At 39.9% G+C, this 21,061-nt stretch overlaps 1 protein-coding gene across 3 annotated transcripts; it reads right to left on the bottom strand.

Annotated features, from left to right (window-relative positions):
* Nucleotides 1-978: 978 nt before the first annotated feature.
* On the bottom strand, nt 979-20,106 carry LOC104613487 (nuclear transcription factor Y subunit B-1-like). 3 transcript variants are annotated; one of them, XM_088901777.1, is made up of 5 exons: nt 19,885-20,106; nt 19,397-19,635; nt 4,682-19,308; nt 4,519-4,568; nt 979-1,254 (listed from the first exon to the last, which is right to left on the bottom strand). In XM_088901777.1, the coding sequence occupies exons 2-3, from the start codon at nt 19,627-19,629 to the stop codon at nt 19,110-19,112; spliced, it is 432 nt and encodes a 143-aa protein (XP_088757903.1). In that variant the 5' UTR covers nt 19,630-19,635; nt 19,885-20,106; the 3' UTR covers nt 979-1,254; nt 4,519-4,568; nt 4,682-19,109. The 3 variants fall into 3 exon arrangements, with proteins under 3 accessions (XP_088757903.1, XP_088757904.1, XP_088757905.1); XM_088901778.1 differs by lacking the exon at nt 19,885-20,106 and adding an exon at nt 19,736-19,878; XM_088901779.1 differs by lacking the exon at nt 4,519-4,568.
* Nucleotides 20,107-21,061: the final 955 nt, after the last annotated feature.

Below are 21,061 nucleotides of genomic sequence, written 5' to 3' on the forward strand. Positions count from 1 at the left end.
CTTATATCTATCAATTCAGATGAAATTTTACTAAAATATCCCCAAAAGAAACTTTAACTTCAATTAAAAAATTCCTAGAGTCACGTTGATATGAGTAGTAAAGTAATTTTACTCTACAAAAACTTTAGGTCTAGTTAAGTCTAGAAGGGCAAATCTGACATTTTGAATTATATTGAATTCTCTAACAAGTGGATTGGCAATCACCTACCTTTGATGCAAGGGAGGTAACTGCAGGTTTTTCAAACTACAGGGGAGGATTTTGTTAAAGTGAAACCTCGGGAGGTTTTTATGATTGTCAGATTTACCCTTTTAAAATCACCCATATTTAGTTGTGTAATATGAACTATGTGATCTGTGACTAGTTGAGGTGCCCAAAAGAGTAAAGGGCAAACCAACAATGACATACTTGAAATAGTGAAAATGATTTTAACAAAAGATATGACACTCAACAGAGGAATGGCTGAACAGGTTATATGTAGCCAAATCCATACGGTTTGGAAGGGGCCATTTGATAAGGGCAGAAGTAGCTGATTTGCCTTTTAGTGGATAAAATAATGATTTATTTCTTTGCCTTTTAGTGGATAAAATAATGATTAAGGCTCAGTTTGGCAAGAGTACGAATACAAATATATACAGTGCAAAGACAAAATAATACAAAATGTAAGGTTTTGCACTCTACACATTTGTATTTGTACATTTTCCAAACTGAGCCTGAATAACAAAATATTCGAGAGTATAGCCATCAACGCAACTTCATCTTCCAGCAACTAAGGAGCATTTAGTTCAGCCACCTCAGTTGTTATGAAATGGCTATTAGTTCAGTTGAATTGATTAAAGAGCAACTCCAGAATAGCCCCACAAGTCCCATACGCCCTAAACATATCTTGACCCAAAATCATTTGGACCCACAACCTCAACCTGGATTACATGGAACCTACCGATCTCAGCATGAGTTAGGCCCCAATGGAGAATTGCAAATATTCAAAGTTTCAAACTATGAAAACAAGTCCAACCAATCAAACTTATTGTAGCTTGAACCCAACCCACTCATAACCTGAGTTGGGTCGATTGTTTTACAGGCTACCCCTACCCACCCTAACCTGGCAGCTGGCACAAAGTACACGTGAAATTATCCAATGCAAGAAAAACTATTCATTAGAAGCATTTAATGCAAGGAAAACGAAGACAAGTGTATACAACAGGATCCAGTTCCATATAAATTCCCTACATTGGGACCATCACATGCTCCATTTCCTGCAAAACCCCACATTCTTAGTCATGAACATAACTAAATTGCTATTACACCACTAAACTTCAATATAACATTGAAATATCAAGCATGCTATAATCTAAAACCCGCATTTCAGAACTAGGGGGCATTACCCAATGTTGGTCCCCACCAACCTGGGGTATTGGGAGGGCAGGGCTGGATATGTGCCTAACCTATGGCATTTTTTTGCACAAGGTAGCCATACCCGTTGGCCTGAGATTTTACCATTGCACCATACAATGAGCATTAATCCCTTGTTTCAGAACTCAAACATACAATAGTACCCTCTCTGAAGCAAATCAAGCTGCAAAATTACCAATAATGCTCTAAACTAAACCAAAATGTTAAGGAAAATGCACGAATCAACTAGACTCTAACACCACATTAGAGCCGTCAGGTGAAACCAAAAAAATCAAACCAAATTGACCCTACTATATAGGATCTGGTTCTGCATTTCATGTCCCAATTATACTTGGGTTGGGATCAGTTTTAGTTGTTCCAACTTCCAAGTCGAGTCTAATACCTATCGTTCTCGTGGTACACTTGCTATAGTATCATATTTTCATGTCTAAATTTATCAACTTAACAAACGTATCAGGTTTAATGTCAACAAAGAGTTTAAAAAGTAGAGCTGCCAATTATAATTGGTTCTTATCAGGTCAGACCCAATATTCCCAATTAATAATTGGGCTGATTTTGGGTCTATTATAACAGATCCTACAGGGTCTGGTTCAGGAGTGGTTCTGCATTTGGGACTGAGTCTACCCTGAACCAAATCAGACTGAATACACTGACAGCACTGCACCACATTATTTGAACAGAACTTGTATTATCGCCAAATATATCCAAAGATCTCTGGTAGGCACTGTTTCTCCCTAACTATAACCACTAGAATGTCCAAAATATGATGTAAACCAGCATCAGAATCTCTAATTCATACATTCCAAAACCTAGGATAGCTGATAGCTAAGTACTTATATTAGTATTTTCAACCCATCATTGACCTGGGCAATCAAAACATTCAAACCCATTACGGCATCACCAGACACTAATGGTTCCATACATGTTGACTACGGTTAAAACTTGTCAACCCAGAGAGTCAACCTGTTTAGTGGGTGACAAGTTAGACCACAACCTATCAATTCTCTTAAGTCATGTAATGTTTCGAAACCCTAACTGACTAATTCAACAATGGCACTGCAGACTGTAGTTGTGGTTGGAGACTTGTCGACCTATCAATTCTTCCTCTCAGATACCACAACTGCTACTAACTGCTGCTGCAACTAGTTGCCACTGCAGTTGGATGTCACTACTGCTTCTAGAGAAGCCACTGCTGAATATCACCAAAACACTATCGTCAGCCTCTTTTTCCTCCCCCTCATTCTCAGCTACCATATCTATTCTTTTATTTCCACTTATGTATGGGTAGAGTAGAAAGCTAACCTACTATTCTAACCTAATATCCCAGATTTCATTTGTTGATAAAATGGCCTGATCCATTCAACCCAGAAGGTCAAACCAGTGAACCATCATCAGAAAGAAAAATGGATCAGCCACTGGTCTGGATTTTAAACACTACCTTATACTCTACATCTGTTAAACCACTTGGATAAAAAAGTGGAGAAAACTCAGAGGCAAATGCACAAGGGCAGTTTCAATCCATCAAGCATATGTATCCCACTTATAAATTTCTTGCTTTAAGCTAGCAATGTATAAAGATTAGTAGCAAGTGTAGGTAACATAAGTTGTTGACCCCATAAGTATTCTAGTTTTGTACAAGCACTGAAGCAAGTTGATGTCAAACTTTATAACCATATTAATTGCATACTACACGAAGACATTTAAGACCCACCTACAAACTGGGAGAACAGTTTTCATGAAAATTTTTGAAGAATCTCACCTCATGAGTGGTCATATTCTCCAAATTTTCTTTCATCCTCCTTTTTTCTTCTTTTTGATATATAAGAATGTCAGTTTACTAATTTATAAAGGTATTGTAGCACACAAGAAATTTATGCAATCATTGGGTTCTTCCCCCTATATACAAGGTGAGAATCGTGAAAAGACACGTCCAGCATTGTTTTCTAATTTTTGCTTTTTGTAATATATTAATAAAATGTTTTAAATAAAAGTGGAGACTTTGGTTTCTTTTATTGCATTACAGTCATTTGAATGTGAAATAACACAATTGTTGATGATAATATTGTACAATTTATGTGAAACTGGTAATTTTGAAACTCTGCTTTGCAACTTCGCAAACAGCATATTGATAGCTAATGAAACTTGCATAAATATGGACGGTAATACATTATATACAATGAACTTGAGTTCTGATTTAAATGTGATGGTTTTAGGGGATATTTATTATTTTTAATTTATTTTATGTTATTTCTAATCATTTATTAAGTAAAAAGTCCAGGCTCAAGAGACTAACACCTCTAGCCTTCTAGTTTAAACCTCATGCCTAAGGATGGTGGAATGCCCTGCATCAAGCCTCCACATTTTAAAACATTGTCTAGGATTTCTTTTAGAACTCTCTTCATCGATCTATGACATGTGAGAAAATATAGATGATGAAGAGAGGGAGAATGCTGAAAACTTAGAGGGGGTGATTTTGGAGTTAAACATTGAAGATGAAGCTAGGATCATGAGGGACCTAGGAAATGAAAGAAGAGGAACATTTGAAAAGAATGTTTTGAGATATCACAATCTAGAGATAGTGACATTGCAAGATTCGAAGCTGGGGTAAGATGAGCTGAGAACGAAGATTGAATGTTGGGGGGTCCAGTAATGGGGAAGAGGCGCAAGTGAATATGGTAGTTTTCTGGGAGTCTGGCTTTCATACGGGATGGAGGTGGGGGCATTTCAAATGTGAAGGACTGAATGAAGGAGAGAGGGTGGAGTTTTAGTCAAGTTTCCAAGATTCTTTCGGGATAAGCTTCGAAATGCATGGATTTCGTAAGTGTATTCTGGATAGTTTTTGATTTTCTTTTGTATTTGAGTTTGCTTCTGTTAGAGCTGCTGGCTTGTGGGTGTTGCCTTAACACCTGGATAGGGTCTGCACATTGGTGCCTGCACATGTTAGTGTTTTTGGCCATGTTTTGTAACTATTGATCAATCTTTTTCTCTTGGAACATAGCAACAAACTATGAAAAGTGCATGCATGCACACAAGCATGTGTGGCACAGAAACATGAATTCACATCCTGAAACATGTACAGAGAATCAAACAAAACATTTACTACAGACCTGGGACTGCATATACAGTTTGCTCCCAAGTCAAACAATCCCTGACCAACCTGAAAAGTGTATATGAAATAAACCGCATAAGACCTAGACGAAATGAGTTACAGAACTGCTTCTGTCAATCTTATTATCTAAGCAAAGAAGCTGTCCAAATAAAAAGACTCACCATCATTCTTTCCAGATTGATCTGCACCACGTGAACCTTTACTGTCACCCTGCTAAACAACAAAGCCATCTTTTCTAAGATGGGAACAAAGCAAATAAAGAACAAGAAAGAAGTTTCATGGATATGCACATGAACCTTAGGATGATATGTTCCAATTTAAGTCCCAAAAGGAGCAAAAGGAATGGTAGTGAAAATCATATAAAAAAATTATATGCCTTGGTTAATGGAAATATTCATGTAGAGAAGCTACGATGGATGCATATGAACCTTGAGGTGGTACATCCCAACAAAGTCAAGAGAGCAGAAGGGATGGTACTGAGTACTGACAATTGCATAAAAAATCGTATGCCTTGGTTGAATGGCAATATTCATGTCTTAGCAAAAAGATCCAAAGAATGAGCACAGGGATGAAATTCAGAAAATGGTTTTCAAGGAGGATTGCTATAATAAAAGCTAACACTATATGTGCTGGGAGCAATGTTGTCAAAATCTTACAATTTATGATACGATTCATAATTTGAATCATAAATCTCAAGGGTTTCAATTTGAATCTTATTTTTGAATTCTTTTCTGCAAAAATCTTACAATTGCATAAAAAATCGTATGCCTTGGTTGAATGGCAATATTCATGTGGCTTAGCAAAAAGATCCAAAGAATAAGCACAGAGATGAAATTCAGAAAATGGTTTTCAAGGAGGATTTCTATAATAAAAGCTAACACTATATGTGCTGGGAGCAATGTTGTCAAAATCTTACAATTTATGATACGATTCATGATTTGAATCATAAGTCCCAAGGGTTTCAACTTGAATCTTATTTTTGAATTCTTTTCTGCAAAAATTGTAATCCAAATCCTACAATTTGGTTCAGTCTTACGGTTTATACAATTTACTACAATTCAAACCACTTTTAGTTCTCTACTTTGTTATTTTGTTTTGTTTATATTTAGTTTTTCCAAGGGTGACAACATGTCTTAAAGACCTTAATAGAAATTGATCTATTTATGTTATTTAATACCATATATCAAGTTTATTTTTCATCATATGTAGGATAAAGAGTCAATGTATGTGGATTATTTGACTTTCAATTCAAACTTGATTATGTCATCTTAGACTTTTATTGTAAAAGTGGTAAATTCTGTTTCTTTTTTAGTTACATACATACATAGGTTTCATTTTTTTTTTTTTGATAAATTACATACATAGGTTTCATTAATCAAGAGAATGAAGAAATACAAGCAGCCAAAGAGGAGTCCTGAGATCTGACCTCCCCTTTAAGTTTATTATAATTTCTGAAGACTAAACAAATTACAATTTACAAAGTAGCCCAATACAAAGAAACCTGAGAAGCCACCTGTTTAGCAAGAGAATCAGCCAAAGCATTTGCCAATCTGCCCACCCAATGAAATCTAACTGTCATATTCCTTGTAACCAAGTTAACTTTTTTAAGAAGGTCTCTATAGCCCCCAATGACAGTATCAGGATCCAATGACCACCCCACAACCACCTTAGAGTCTCCTTCAATTAGCAAACTCTCCACTCCAAGTCGGTTTCCTTTTTACCATATCTATATTTAATTTTTGACAGTTTTTAAAAAATAGAATCAATCTTACAATTTACGATACAGTTCATGAATTTACTTTCTCTACGATTTACGATAGAATTATGATTTTCAGAACATTGGCTAGGCGTGGCTTGAAATCCATGCCACTCACAATCTTACATACAGCCAAGATGTGGTTTCCTTTTAACATCAAGTTATAGAGAGAGAGAGAGAGAAGCAGAGACAATGTACATGCAAACCAATTGCAATTCCCTCTTTGGGACTTCTTTTTCCTTGTGAAACAAGGATTTGACCTAAAAGTCTATAAATATGCCTTCTGTGGCTGTTTTGGGAAACAGACCAATCATGATTTGATAGATTTTGAGTTCTCCACCAAATATGTTGCTTGATTACAGGTTGTGAGGTTCTACACAGTTCGTATCCCATGTTTTCAGATTCCTAGCTTCTTGATGCAATGCTCTCAACCTGCTGGTCATTTACCCAGCTGGTCAGACTGGTGACCCAGTGGCCATGTCACAATTCCATGTCCTTTCAACCTCTAACCTGCCATATTACAAAAACTGTTAACTTGGTCCACAACCTCCCAACCTGGATGGTTGAACTGGTCACCCATTCAACCCATTCATTGGGCATGTTTTGTATTATTCGATTTTTTGGATAAGTCCTTATTATCATGACATCATCAAAAGTTGACCAATTGACCCAGACAATTGAATCAGTGACCCATCACCTAGAGGGGGAAGGGTTAAGCCTCTGACTGGGCAGCCAGTCTTTAAAACATTGTTTTGATGTAGGGAACCATTTGAAGACCTGCTCAAGGACAGGAGAAGGAAAAATGGAGAACTTCGTTCAGGCAAACAAGTGGAGAAGGGTGCTCAAGTTAGAGAAGAAAAAACCATTTGTGAATCAGGAAATATATTTTGGTTCTTGGGAAGAATGTTTCTCTTGGGAGTAGTGTCACTTTGGGGAGAAAGCATTGTTCTTCAGAATGGAGCTTCTTTTTATTTTTTGTTTTTTTTTTTTTGTATCTGGAAAGATTCTTGAATTTTTGGCACAGAATCTCTTTAATCATCTCTGCCATGGACATAGGCATCTTGCCTAACCACACAAGTTCTTGTATTATATGGATTTGGTTCTTTCTTCTGTCTTTTGGATCGTCATCAATTCCTAAGATCACACTTCAGCACAACAATACAAATGATAATTGGCTTCACATGCTTCAGTCAGAGTGATTTAAAGATGCTTTAGGGGCCTGACAATGAACCGAAAGATGAAAGAATCTTTATTTAAGGGGCCATTACTTGGTGTAATGGCAAAGTAGGGCTAACATGCATGAGAGCAATGGCTTGTGCAAAAGTGCAAGAAGTTAGTAGATACTCCACCCAAAACCCCAGCTAGCTGGAAGCTTGGAACCATATTGAGTGATATCCCCTTCATGAAAGAACCTCTCTTTATTCCTTTAAGAAAAATGTTGCAGAGGACATGGGGAAATACTCATTGCCCTAAGAACAAAAATGGTCATCACGTCATTAATCTCTCCAAATCAAGGGGCCTTTGTCTTTGGGAGAAAAATAATGGATCAAATACGACGTATTGCCAATGAATGTGTAAGTTTAGGAGGAAGAAGGAAAAGGAGATGGTTTGTAAGCTAGACTTGGAAAAGGCTTATGACATGGTAGATTGGGATTTTCTTCTAAAAGTTCTCAATTGCAGGGGCTTTGGAGAAAGATGGAGTAGATGGGTGAAGGGTTGCATATCGTGTCATTATTTCATATTGGTGAATGGAGTAGCCAGGGATTTTTTTTCCTAATAAAAGGGACCTTAGACAAGGAGACCCTTTGTCACCCTTCCTCTCTACTTTAGTAGCTAATGTTTTGAGTGAGTTGATTTCAAGGGCAGATGCTAATAATTTGAGGTTGGAGAGTTGGGAGGGAGAAAGTGGTTATCACATCTATAGTTTGCAAATGATATCATACTATTTTGTCAAGGGGAAGCAAAAGAGCTCTTGAACTTAAAAAGATTAGTGCACCATTTTGAGAAAATATCCAATCTTAAAGTTAATTGGGGTAAGAGTCATGTGGCAAGAGTAAATTTAGGGAGGGAAGAGGTAGACAGTCTAGCTAGAGTTTTGGGATGTGAGGTAGGGGATTGGCTACTACAATATCTAGGATTACCACGGAGAGGAAATCCAAATGCAAACAGCTTCTTGTACCCAGTGATTGAAAGATTCACTAAGAGACTTGCAAATTGGAAGAGAAACTAAATTTCTTTAGGGGGGGGTAGGATAACTCTAATCAAGTTCACTTTGGCCAATTTGCCAGTTTACTTCCTGTCTACATTCAAAGTACCAATGAAAGTGGCAAACCGGCTAGAGAAGATTATGAGGGATTTCTTATGGGAACGGGGACACCAAAAAGGATCACCTAGTGAAGTGGGAGGTGGTTTCTAGGATTAGGGATGAAAGAGGCCTAGAATTAGGTAATATCGAATTAAGGAATACAACTTTGTTGAGGAAACGGCTTTGGAGACTATCATTGGAACAGGATAGACTATGGTATAGAGTGATTATTAGCATGCATGAGTGATAACCCTGCATTTTGATGCCTTAAGGGCATCAATTCAGGGGTATTTTCGGCCTTAGAATAGTCAGTGTACCCTTTTCCCAATTAAAATCAATTATGTGACCTCTGAGAGTCTCTGTGCAAATTATGTAGAAAACTAGGAAGTTTTCTAGGCTGAAGTGCACTTTTTGGGAAGCTGGAGTGAAGTCCAACTGAGAGAGGGGGTGTTTTTGTAGAGAAGTGAGAACAGGAGGGCGCCTCCTATCTGCTAAACCCAGTTGGCGCTCATCTTATTGTATTACCATGCTCCCCTCTCCTTAGCAAATCCTAGGGAGACTTTTTAACCTAATCTTTTCACTCTTAGCAAACCCTAGCTGCCCCTAGGTGTTTAATCTCCACCCTCCACCTCTTTTAATATCAACCACTCATTTTAGGGCTCTCCTTTATAGCTTTTAAACCCTAGGGCCCCACCTATACTGCTAATCCTCACCATTCAGCTCCCCACCAATAAATCACAGCCACTCTGTTGGGACACAAACTAAAGAAATACAAGTGTACAAGAAAAGGCCACGACAGCCTTTAAAGATTGTAACTAACAGCCAACCACTAGATCAAAGATTGTAACAAACTAGACAAGTGGACTGACAAGTGGAGAGGCTGGTACAACAGAACTGTAACAGCTGTATAACAGTAGTGTATAAATAACAACATGCTATAATCGAATGGCATTATTGAATTAAGAATACAACCTCTCTCTCTCTCTCTCTCTCATTCTGGAGGCAGTCTCCCTCGAACGAGTCCCTGAGTTAGGCAGTTCCTAACAAGTTGGTATTAGAGCCAATTCAGAGCCAAGATGCCAAGCACAAGATCATCAACAATGGAGAACAGAGTCGATTACATGGAAGGAGAAATGCAAAGAATATCAGCCGATGTCAAAGAAATCAAAGAAAGCTTTGCATCCTTGCTGGAAAGACTGGCACAGGAACCACCTGCGCAAATTCAGGAAGAACGCAGTGACACCAGTCATCAAAGTGGATCAAGAACTGCAAGAATCGAGTTTCCCATCTTCACAGGAGGAGATCCCACTTCCTGGCTTCTGCAAACAGAAAGATACTTCGATTACCACGACACACAAGGCCCTGATCGTGTTCCACTAGCCTCTGCACACCTGGAAGGAGAGGCGATCGTCTGGTACCAATGGTACCGGCGACAACACCCAAGGGCCACATGGACCGACTTCACCGACGCCTTAACCATGCGATTTGGGGTATCTGCCTTTGAGAATTATGACGAAAGCCTCGCTAAGCTACGACAGACCGGCTCCATCCAAGATTATCAGATGGCATTTGAAAGATTGGCAGTGTGTGTGCAAGGCTGGCCAGAAAACGCGCTCGTCGGCAGTTTTGTTGGAGGACTTAAGGAGGAATTGCGGCTGGAGGTAAAAGCCATGCAGCCCACCACCGTTCTTGAAGCAGTAGCAATAGCCCGATTACATGAAGACAAAATAAACCGGGCAAGAAGGATCAGCCGACCCCTGTGAGCTGCGATCAGACCTGGTGTAACCAACCAAGAACCTGGAATCTTGGGTAAACCAGAGCCCAGATCAGGAGTAGGAATCACAGGCAAGGATGCCAGCTCTGGTTCAGGCCCCAGCTCAGCCAAGAGGTTAACCTGGGCTGAGATGCAAGCCCGACGAGAAAAGGGCCTTTGCTACGCATGTGGAGACAAGTTCAGGCCGGGCCACCGCTGTAAGGTCCCGCAAGTTTTCTTCCTGCAACCTGAAACTGAATATGTCGAGCAATCAGCCGACATTGAGGAGCCAAGGGATGACCAAGAATGGGTACCAGGGACAAAGGAATACCCGGAAGTATCCCTGCAAGTCTTGACCGGTCTTGCTTCTTCTCAAACGATGCGAGTAACCGGACTGATACAGGGGCGCCATGTATCGGTTCTGATAGACAGTGGCAGCACCCTCAATTTCATCACCCAAACCTTGGTCAGGCAACTAGGGGTTCCAGCCCAACCATGTGCAGCCTTTCGGGTGCACGTAGCTAATGGGAGCAACCTAGTATGTGACAATATGTGCACAGAATTAAAGATAAGGATACAAGGACATGAGTTCAAGGTGGATCTACACCCCCTGGAAATCAGTGGAGCAGATGTCGTTCTCGGAGTCCAATGGTTAAGGCAACTAAGGCCGGTGATATGTGATTGGGCCCGCCCCACCATGGATTTCCAAATGGGCAGATCACAGGTACATATTCAAGGGAAACGATCTAAGGGCCCAGGACCTTAGAGCCTCGCCTCCCTAAGGAAGCAAGCAGCAGAACCAGCCCACATCGTTTTAATGCAGATAGACTCCCACACAAATGACCCCATTCTAGCCCAAGAAAGCAGATCCAAAGAGGGCCGCACACAGCTACAGCAGCTCCTTCAGAAGTTCTCAGTGATCTTCCAAGAACCTAAGGAACTACCACCAAAGCGTGCCCATGACAATCACATCCCCTTGCTGCCCGAGGCTGCACCTACAAATGTAAGGCCCTATTGTTACCCCTATTTTCAGAAACTGGAAATTGAGAGGCAAGTGCAAGAGATGCTTGATAGAAAAATCATACAACCCAGCCAAAGCCCATTTTCCTCGCCAGTATTACTTGTGAAAAAGAAGGATGGGACGTGGCGGTTTTGCATAGACTATAGGGCCCTGAACAGTATCACTGTGAAGGATCGGTTTCCGATACCAGTAATCGATGAACTACTGGATGAACTTGGCAGGGCCACCATATTCTCTAAACTAGACTTGAGATCGGGATATCATCAAATTCGGGTCCATGAAGGAGACATCCACAAGACTGCCTTTCATACACACGAAGGGCATTATGAATTCCTGGTTATGTCGTTTGGGCTGACCAATGCGCCAGCTACATTCCAGGCCCTTATGAATGACATATTTCGACCCCATTTGCGCAAATTTATACTTGTATTTTTTGACGACATACTTGTATATAACGCTACATGGAACGAACACCTAATACATCTACAAATCACCTTGGAATTGTTAAGGACTCATAAGCTCCTTGCAAAGGAGTCAAAGTGCGTATTTGGACAAACACAAGTACATTATTTGGGGCACGTGGTCGAGAACGGCAGGGTAGCAGCAGACCCGGAAAAGATCTCAAGCATGACAAATTGGCCCCGACCTCAAAATGTTAAGGAGTTACGAGGCTTCTTGGGATTAACAGGATACTACCAGCGATTCATTAGAGGGTATGGACTGATTGCTGCCCCCTTGACCAGTTTGCTTAAGAAAGATGGGTTCTGCTGGACTAAGGAGGCCCAACAAGCCTTCGAGACACTCAAGACAACTGTCTCCTCCCCGCCAACGCTCGCGCTTCCCGACTTCTCAAAGGACTTCATCATTGAATGTGATGCATCAAACCAAGGAGTGGGTGCAGTCCTCATGCAAGAAGAAAGACCATTAGCTTTTTCAGCAAGGCAATGACCGCACAAAAATGGGCCAAATCAGTATATGAACGCGAATTGATAGCAATTGTTCTTGCAGTTCAGAGATGGCGTTCCTGGGAAGGAGATTCATCATACGAACTGACCACCAGAGCCTGAAATTTCTGTTGGAACAGTCCGTACTCTCCCCGGAACAGCAGCGATGGATAGCCAAATTACTTGGCTACGATTATGTCATTAAATACAAGGTCGGGCACACTAACAAGGTGGCAGATGCATTGTCACACCAGCCACAACTGTTCCCATTACTTCTCACGGGCCCTACATGTTCCATCATGGGACAGCTAAGGGAGGAAGCTGAAAGGCACCCACAACTGTGCAAGCTGCGCGCAGAGATCCAAGAATACCCTACTAGCCACCCAGGGTACACAGTGGAAAACAACTTGCTACTATATAAACGCCGAATGGTGATACCACAGGATTCAGCCCATATTCAGCAGCTCCTGGAATTGTTCCACTCATCCCCAGCAGGAGGGCACTCAGGGATCCTACGCACTTACAAGAGACTAGCCACCCAATTCCATTGGAAAGGCATGAGAAATTCGGTCCAAAAAGTCATAGCCGAATGCGTCATTTGCCAGAAAAATAAGGCGGATACCCAGTCTCCAGCGGGCTACAACCACTCCCAATCCCGACACAAGTATGGGCAGATATATCCATGAACTTTATAACGGGACTCCCCCTTTCCTATGGCAAGTCCGCCATTCTCGTAGCAATTGATAGATTCACAAAATACGACCATTTTCTCCCTCTGCCCCACCCCTTCACAGCCTCCATGGTTGCTGAAATTTTTACTAAGGAGGTGGCACGACTGCATGGTACCCCCAACTCTATTGTCTCCGACCGCGACCCTATCTTTATGAGTCAATTCTAGGCAGAACTTTTTCGACTACAAGGAGTGCAACTCTTAAAATCTACCAGCTACCACCCTCAAACAGATGGACAGACTGAAGTGGTCAACCAGAGTTTGGAAACCTACCTAAGGTGCTATGCAGGGGAAAGGCCCCGCCAGTGGCTCAAGTGGCTTCATTGGGCAGAATGGTGGTACAACACCACATATCACAGTGTAGCCGGAATGGCTCCCTTCCGAGCTCTATATGGTCGGGACCCACCTCCCCTACTTCCCTATGAGAAGGGGTCTACAGCAGTAGCCGCAGTAAAAGACCAACTCCTCCAACGAGATAGGGTGTTATAAGATCTCAAATCCCACCTCCAGCGAGTCAATGGATGGTGGACTCCTACAACAAAAGACATAGGCCTGCCCAGTACCAAGTCGGGGAGCAAGTCTTCCTTAAATTACAACCATACAAGCAGGTTTCAGTAGCAGGCCATCGGTGGAACAAACTGAGCCCGAGGCACTTCAGCCCATTTCGGATTGTGGAGCGCATCGGATCAGTGGCATACAGGCTGGACCTCCTAGCAACATCAAAATTACACCCTGTATTTCATGTATCCCTATTAAAGAAATGGCCAAAAACAGGAGCAATAACAACAACCACCCTCTCATCATTCTCGGAAGAGGGCCAAGTTCAAACTGAGCCCACTCAGATAACAGATTTCAGGTGGATACGCAAAGGGAATCACATCAAACCAGAAGCCTTGGTGGTATGGTCAGGCCTCCCAATTGAGGATGCAACTTGGAAACCTTACTTGGAGTTACAGAACAGATTCCCACATCTTGACCTTGAGGGCAAGGTCGAATTTAAGGGGGGAGGGACTGTTGGGACACAAACTAAAGAAATACAAGTGTACAAGAAAAGGCCACGACAGCTTTTAAAGATTGTAACTAACAGCCAACCACTAGATCAAAAATTGTAACAAACTAGACAAGTGGACTGACAAGTGGAGAGGCTGGTACAACAGAACTGTAACAGCTGTATAACAGCAGTGTATAAATAACAACAGGCTATAATCGAATGGCATTATTGAATTGGGAATACAACCTCTCTCTCTCTCTCTCTCTCTCTCATTCTGGAGGCAGGCTCCCTCGAAAGAGTCCCTGAGTTGGGCAGTTCCTAACACACTCCCTCCATCTCATATCCCAACCATTCAATCTAGGGCATCACCTATTCTTTTAATCTTAACCCTTCAACCTTAGATGTTCTAATCTACACCCTTCATTTATGGGCGCCCAAATCTCAGCCCTACATAATATTGGGCGCCTCTCCTTTTATTTTCAGCCATAGGATCACCTCAAAACCATTTTAACCATCCATTAGAAACCCTAGGGCGTCCCTAACTTTGCTAAATCCCATCTGCCTCCCCCCATCTTTCTCCCTATTTCCAGTTGTGTCCATCCTTCTCTATAAAAAGGTCTCATGGGCCCTGTAGAAGGGGTTGGTCAATTCACCCAGGTAAGAAGGAAGGCTAATCTTGAGAAGTTCAAGGGTAGAGGAAGAGAGGAGGACGCCAGGCAAGAGGAGGGGTTCCTACTTGCAGTTCGCCAACACCACTACTGCCACCTCTGGATTTGAATCCCAACCATTTTTTTTCTTCAGTTTTAGAATTACTTTTTGTTCTTTAATTTCCAGTTTAATTTTTTTCCTTCCTGCAAATTTATTTTTATTAGATTTAATTTGTGTTTTATTTCTTTTCTGCAGATCTAAAATTCGGCCAAGTAAGACGGAAGGCCTAGCTCGAGAATTCGAGGGTCGAAGGAGAGATCCGGAGGCTACCTCTGATCGGATTCTCAAACATTTTTATTTCGTTCCTTTTATTTATTTGTTTTTGTTATTTATTTTTATGCACTTGCTATTCTCAGTACTATTCGAATTTGGTTTTAATGAATTCCATTTTTTTCTTTTTAATTAATTAATTTTATATTTCTGCAACTCCCCTTTGTGTTCTCTCTCCTGGATCTGAGTACGTAATTATTTTTCCCTCGCTTCCCTGTGGATAAGACCCGTTCTCATCACTTTACTACGTTAGTATTTTTTTGAGAGTCAGAAAATTTTATAAATGTTTAAACAGGTGTTCCGAAGTGCTTAATGACATGCTTCCGAACACACTAATGAGCTGGTAGACCATGGTTGGGATGCAGGTCTTGACCCTAGGGCTTCTCATTGCTCTTCTTGGAAAACTATTCATTGTATGTTGCCTTCCTTACTTCCTTATTTCAAATATGATGCTTGTGTAGGAAACAAAGTGTTGTCTCGGGAAGACATTTGGGTTAGAGAAAATTCCCTTAGAGATAGGTTCCCTCGATCTCAAAAAACAAAAGAAAAGTGATCTCTTTGTTATTTACGAATAACTCATGGGATCGGGGCTTGAGGAAAGGGTTAAGGGAGTCAGAAGCGGGGCCTGTTGACTTGTTACTCTATTAGGGACAATCTGCATGGAGCAATCTTGCTTGGATAGCAGAATTTGGAAGCCTTTACACATTCCAATTATTTCACTTGCTCTTCTTTCTTTAATGTCCTCCTTCAGTCCTCTAACATTGGAAAATTTGGGCTTTCTACTAGGAGGTGGTACTCCAAAAAATCAATTCTTGGACTTGTTGAAAAGAAAAAGGCCAAATATTTGCCCTTCACCCCATGTTTGTAGTCTCTACTTGGGTTCTAATAAAACGACCACACATCTATTAATCTCCTATCCATTTTTTTCTTCTTTAATGAAGTTTACCATTTCCAATCAAAAAAAAAAAAAGAATTAACAACTAACGTAGCAAAATAGGTTTCAACAAGAAAAAAAAAAAGTTCAATAAAGAAGAATTTCCAAGAAAGATTCCTTAAAAAATAAGAAATATAAAAAATAATAACATGAGCATGCAAAGAATCAATAATAAAATCAAGATGTAATGAAAATTAATTACGCAACAAAAAATCAAGGAATAAGATAAGGAAATTAAATCTTAATTCAAGAATTGCAAGAGCAAGATCAGATCTTACTTGATTTAAAAATAAATAATGGGTCATTTAATAAAACACCCCCTATAGTTTCATTAATTTACTAAAACCTACCCTATAGTTTGTGTTTTACTAAATCATCCCTTACAGTTTGCAATAAATTTACTTAATCTACCTTCCATTAGATGAAAATAGAAAATGACAGTTTTAACCCTAATATCCATTCAAATAAATTTAATCAAAAGAAACTAAAAACAAAAATGCCATTTTTTCCCCTAGTAAAACATGGACAACCACTCTATTTTTCTCTATTTGGTCAATTTTGTTTTCTATAGAAAAAGTGTTATGGTACTTTTGGAATAAACAACCACGAATCCATACCCTTGAACATTTTTCACTCAATTTAGGGGCACTTTTGGAATAGACAATCATGGGTCCATGCCCTTGAACATTTTCCAGTTACTTTATGTGATCATGTTACTATTTTCAGATGGAAAAACAAATAGTTCTTAATGAAAGGTCAATTAAGCAAATAGGTTGCAAACAGACTTGTTCACGGGCCGGGCTTTGGGCCCAATTTTACACTGTCTCGAGCTTGGGCTTCGGGCCGGGCCCATTAGAATTTTGACAAAAGCCAAGCTCGAGCCTAGCCCATAAACAGGTCTAGTTGCAAACTATAAGTGGTGTTTTAGTAAAATGCAAACTATAGGGTAGGTTTAAGTAAATCTGTGAAACTATGGGGGTGTTCTAGTAAATGACCCATAAATAAAAGGCCATTACCCAATGTTGGTACTAGTTATCTAGGGTCTTGGAAGGGGTAGATTGGATATGAAATGACATTTGGCATTTTTTCACAAAGTAGCCACTCTCAGACTCATATCCATCTTGTCATACTTGTCAGCCCAAGTTTTGTCATAACAATCAATAGCCCCTACATTTTACTTGAAGAGATAAAATGAAATAAGAAAACCCTTCATGAATACCAATTTTTTAATTTGAAAAATCAAACCTTTATTGCATAAATTGTTCTCTCTAAATATGGATGGCCGCCTTACAAAGACTTAGTTATAGAAGATACAAAGACTTGTAAAATATTTTTTAATATCTAATACAATATACTTTATCTTTTCATAAAAAAGGGACCTCGTTATAGAAAATAGGATTGACCAGCCCTCAAAAGGTATTCTCCTACTGCTATTACAACTCAAGAAAAATAAAGGAAGATTAAATTCTCATCACCAACGTATATTCTATTGGTAAAACAGTTGTAACTCTTTCAAAACGCATTGGATTTACAAGGTGTTAGTCTCAAAACCTATCTAATGACACCAAAATCAAGCAAATACGATAAGTTTTGACCCCTAAAATATAGAGTGAAAGAAGGTGATGAACCGCAACTTCAGTAAAAAAATTTCAACTTAAGTAGACCAAATATATTAAATCTGACCAAGACAACAGAACAGACTAACTGACTAAATTAATCAATTGACACCTATACGGTGGGGGAAAAAAGCTGAAATAATGAGAAATCAATCCAATGGTCAAAAAGATATAAATTACAAAACTGCCATTGGAATACAAAAAATGGAGAAACCAGATATCTCTCATATGGACAGGAGATTTGATAATCTGATCACATTGTAGCCCATGTCTAGAAAAGCCCTAGGGTTTTCAACTTGAGTAGACCAAATATATTAAATCTGACCAAGACAACAGAACAGACTAACTGGCTAAATTAATCAATTGATACATATATGGCGGGAAAAAAAAAGCTGAAATAATGAGAAATCAATCCAATGGTCAAAAAGATATAAATTACAAAACTGCCATTGGAATCCCAAAAATGGAGAAACCAGATACCTCTCATATGGATGGGAGATTTGATGATCTGATTGTATTGTAGCCCATGTCTAGGAAATCCCTAGGATGTGAGTCAGGTAGCTGACCCCATTTCCAATATAGACTAGTTTTTCTCCCAAGACCTTCTCATGAGATAGGGATGAAAATAGAAGTTATTTGTGGCCTTGCATTCCTTATTTTCAGATCTTATGGCCATCTTTTAGGCTTCCAAAGTGGATCCATATACAATATACATGCAGCTGCATCACATGGTAATTGGAGGAACTTTACAGGATGGTTAATGGAAAAACAGAGTAAATTCATAGGAAGAAAATGGAAAATACAAGGTTTCACCTCTAGATCAATGTTTGTCAAAGCTGGACAGATTAGACTATGAAGGTAGATGTGAAGAAAAAGGGGTAGGGGGAACCAAGGCATGAGGAGGTTCAAGGTGTGTTCCATCAAAAATTGATTTGGTCAAATCAGTTAAGGATGGAAGTGCTCCTTGTAGATGGCAGCCAAATTTGTAGTGAAGCTCACTAAGGCTGCGTTTGGCATTCCTTATTTTAAGGACTTATCTCCTTTTTGCAGTTAAAATGCCCCTATGAACACTGAGTTTTTAACTGCAAAAAGCAGACAAGTCCTTAAAATAAGGAATGCCAAATGCAGCATAAACATGGAGCTCAATATACTGGGTAGCTTAAACTGTTTAAGATAGATACTGACTGTACATTTTGACGCTATGAAATGTGATCAAAATCTGAAGGAAGAAAATAACATTTCATCTTCTCAGTTTCTCAGCCAAGGTCTAGCATTTGTTCTCTTAAGTTCAATACAAAGCCAAATTATAGTCTAATAATAAACTCATGAACTACATTAACCTGGGATAGCAACCTTTAACCCGGTAATGTATGTAAGAATATTTGCTCCATTAATTCAAAATCAATTATCCTTATTCATAAAATAATAAAATAACTATCAGGAAATGGAAATAAATACCTCCATCTGTAAGCCGATAAGGATCACGTCAGCCACCAAGGACAACCCAAAAGGAAGAAAAAAGGAACAAACAAAAGTTACACAGATGAGCCTCCCATTGGAGTTACAAAACTCTATTGGGACAAGCATAAACACAAAACCAAATGAAGGACACTACTTGCAGTAACAGTACCTCTCTGTAGAGCTGCAAGTACATCTTGAGAGGTGCAATGTAATCTTCAAACCCCAACGTCGCCATGGCCCACAGCAAATCGTCTCCATTGATCGTCTTTCTCTTCTCCCTCTGGCATTTATCGCTCGCCCTAAATCCATCAATTAAAACCACAATTAATGGAATCAATTAGGAAAGATAACCAGAGAGCAAAAGCAGTTGATGGACTTAGTAACTACTCGCTGGTGATGAAGCTGATAAATTCAGAGACACATTCCTGCACGCAATCTTTGGCATCCTTTGCGATCTTCCCATTTGGGGGAATGACTTTCTTCATGATCCGGCTAATGTTGGCAATTGGAAGAAACCGATCCTGCTCCCGAGGACCAGTTCCACCCGACTGCGCGCCGCCACCGCCTTGTTCACCGGAGTGCACGCTCTCAGGCGTGCCCGGAGCCCCCGATTCCGCCATGAAACCCTAGAGAAACAGAGCAACTCAAATGTTAACAAGCAGCACGAGCAGTAGCATGAACAAGAAGGAATTGATGTCTTGATGATGATGATGAAGAAACCCTAACCCTAGCCCTAAGGTGGTGTTGGTGTTCATGTTCAGTGGCCAGAAGGAAGAAACAATAACAGAGAATAGGAGTTGGGTTGTGAATTTGAAATTCAGAGAGAGAGAGAGAGAGAGAGAGAGAAATTGGAAATTTTTATGGTGGGTTTTTACCAGAGAGAGTTAAAAGAAAATGGCGGGTAAGCCGGTCAGGTAAGGTTGCTGTGACGGAAGACTTGGCTATGTGGCTCGCTGTCCGATAGTTACCGTTGGATTTTTTCTTTTAATCTTTTTTTTTTTTTTCTGCTCACAGCTCACTCAGCCTCTCTCTCTCTCTCTGGAACTAGAGAGAGAGTATTTTTCAAGAGGCAGTGAGGCAAGGCCACCTGTTCATTTATTCCACGCCATTGCCCATAGCTGCTTATATTGCTTACCCGTTACCTCGCTCTCTGCTTCACCTTGTTTCGTTTCGGGCTTCGATCTGCGATTCGGCGTTCGGATCGTGGTTAGCGGTTCAAAACCGGATTGGATTCTAAAACCATAAAATCAAAAATCCCGAAAGAAACGGATTATTTGGATACCGATTATCCGCGGATCATAGTAATCGCAAAGCTGGATTCTAGGTGGATTCTATATTCAGGCTATATCTTCTTATTCTTCTCCAAAAAGGCTTCTGTAGGCTATATCTTCTTATTCTTCTCCAAAAAGGCTTCTGTCCTGTGCTGATGGATCTTTCAAGTCTCAACCCAAACACAGCCTTAGGGAAGAAGAAGAAGAATATTCAGACTATATCGTCTTTATTCTTCTTCGAAAAGGGGTCTACTATCTTTTGATGGATCTTTCAAACCAAACACAGCCTTAGGGAAGAAGAAGAAAAAGAATAGGAATCTTCTGCATACCATCATGGTTTGTGCTTTAGGCCCAAAAGGAGATCACAAGCTTTACTATGAGGCAAGTCTAATAGATTAGTGAGTTATAAAATGTGGCTAATCAGGTTCGGTAAGAGTGCAAAAGGTGAAAGCAAACTTGTTCAAGTGGAAAGAACTATGGTTCGGTTTTGCATTCATAAATTTACATTGTCTTGTTTGGTTGTAATGGGTGTAAGCAAGAATGAAGTTTGAATCAACCTATTATTTTACATTAACTGATTTTAAATGTGAAAACAGTTGAAAAAAAAAACAAATTTATTTTCACTTTCAATACAAAAATGTATTCTTACCAAATACCCACAAAACTGAATCATGAGTGCAAATTGGCTTTCGGTTTCTACATTTACACTTTTAATTACCAAATCCAAGTGATATTGGGGCTGAATGTTTCTCCATTTGCTAATAAAGTAATAAGGCAGTCA

This window comes from Nelumbo nucifera, chromosome 3 (genome assembly GCF_055504915.1).
Source record: "Nelumbo nucifera cultivar China Antique chromosome 3, China Antique-T2T, whole genome shotgun sequence".
NCBI lineage: Eukaryota > Viridiplantae > Streptophyta > Magnoliopsida > Proteales > Nelumbonaceae > Nelumbo > Nelumbo nucifera.

Excerpts from the sequence above, each read along its gene's own strand:
- LOC104613487 (XM_088901779.1), bottom strand. The coding sequence starts at position 19,629 with ATGGCGGAATCGGGGGCTCCGGGCACGCCTGAGAGCGTGCACTCCGGT. Across the intron at positions 19,309-19,396 it reads ATCAGCTTCATCACCAGCGA|GGCGAGCGATAAATGCCAGA; the intron begins GTAGTTACTAAG and ends TGATGGATTTAG.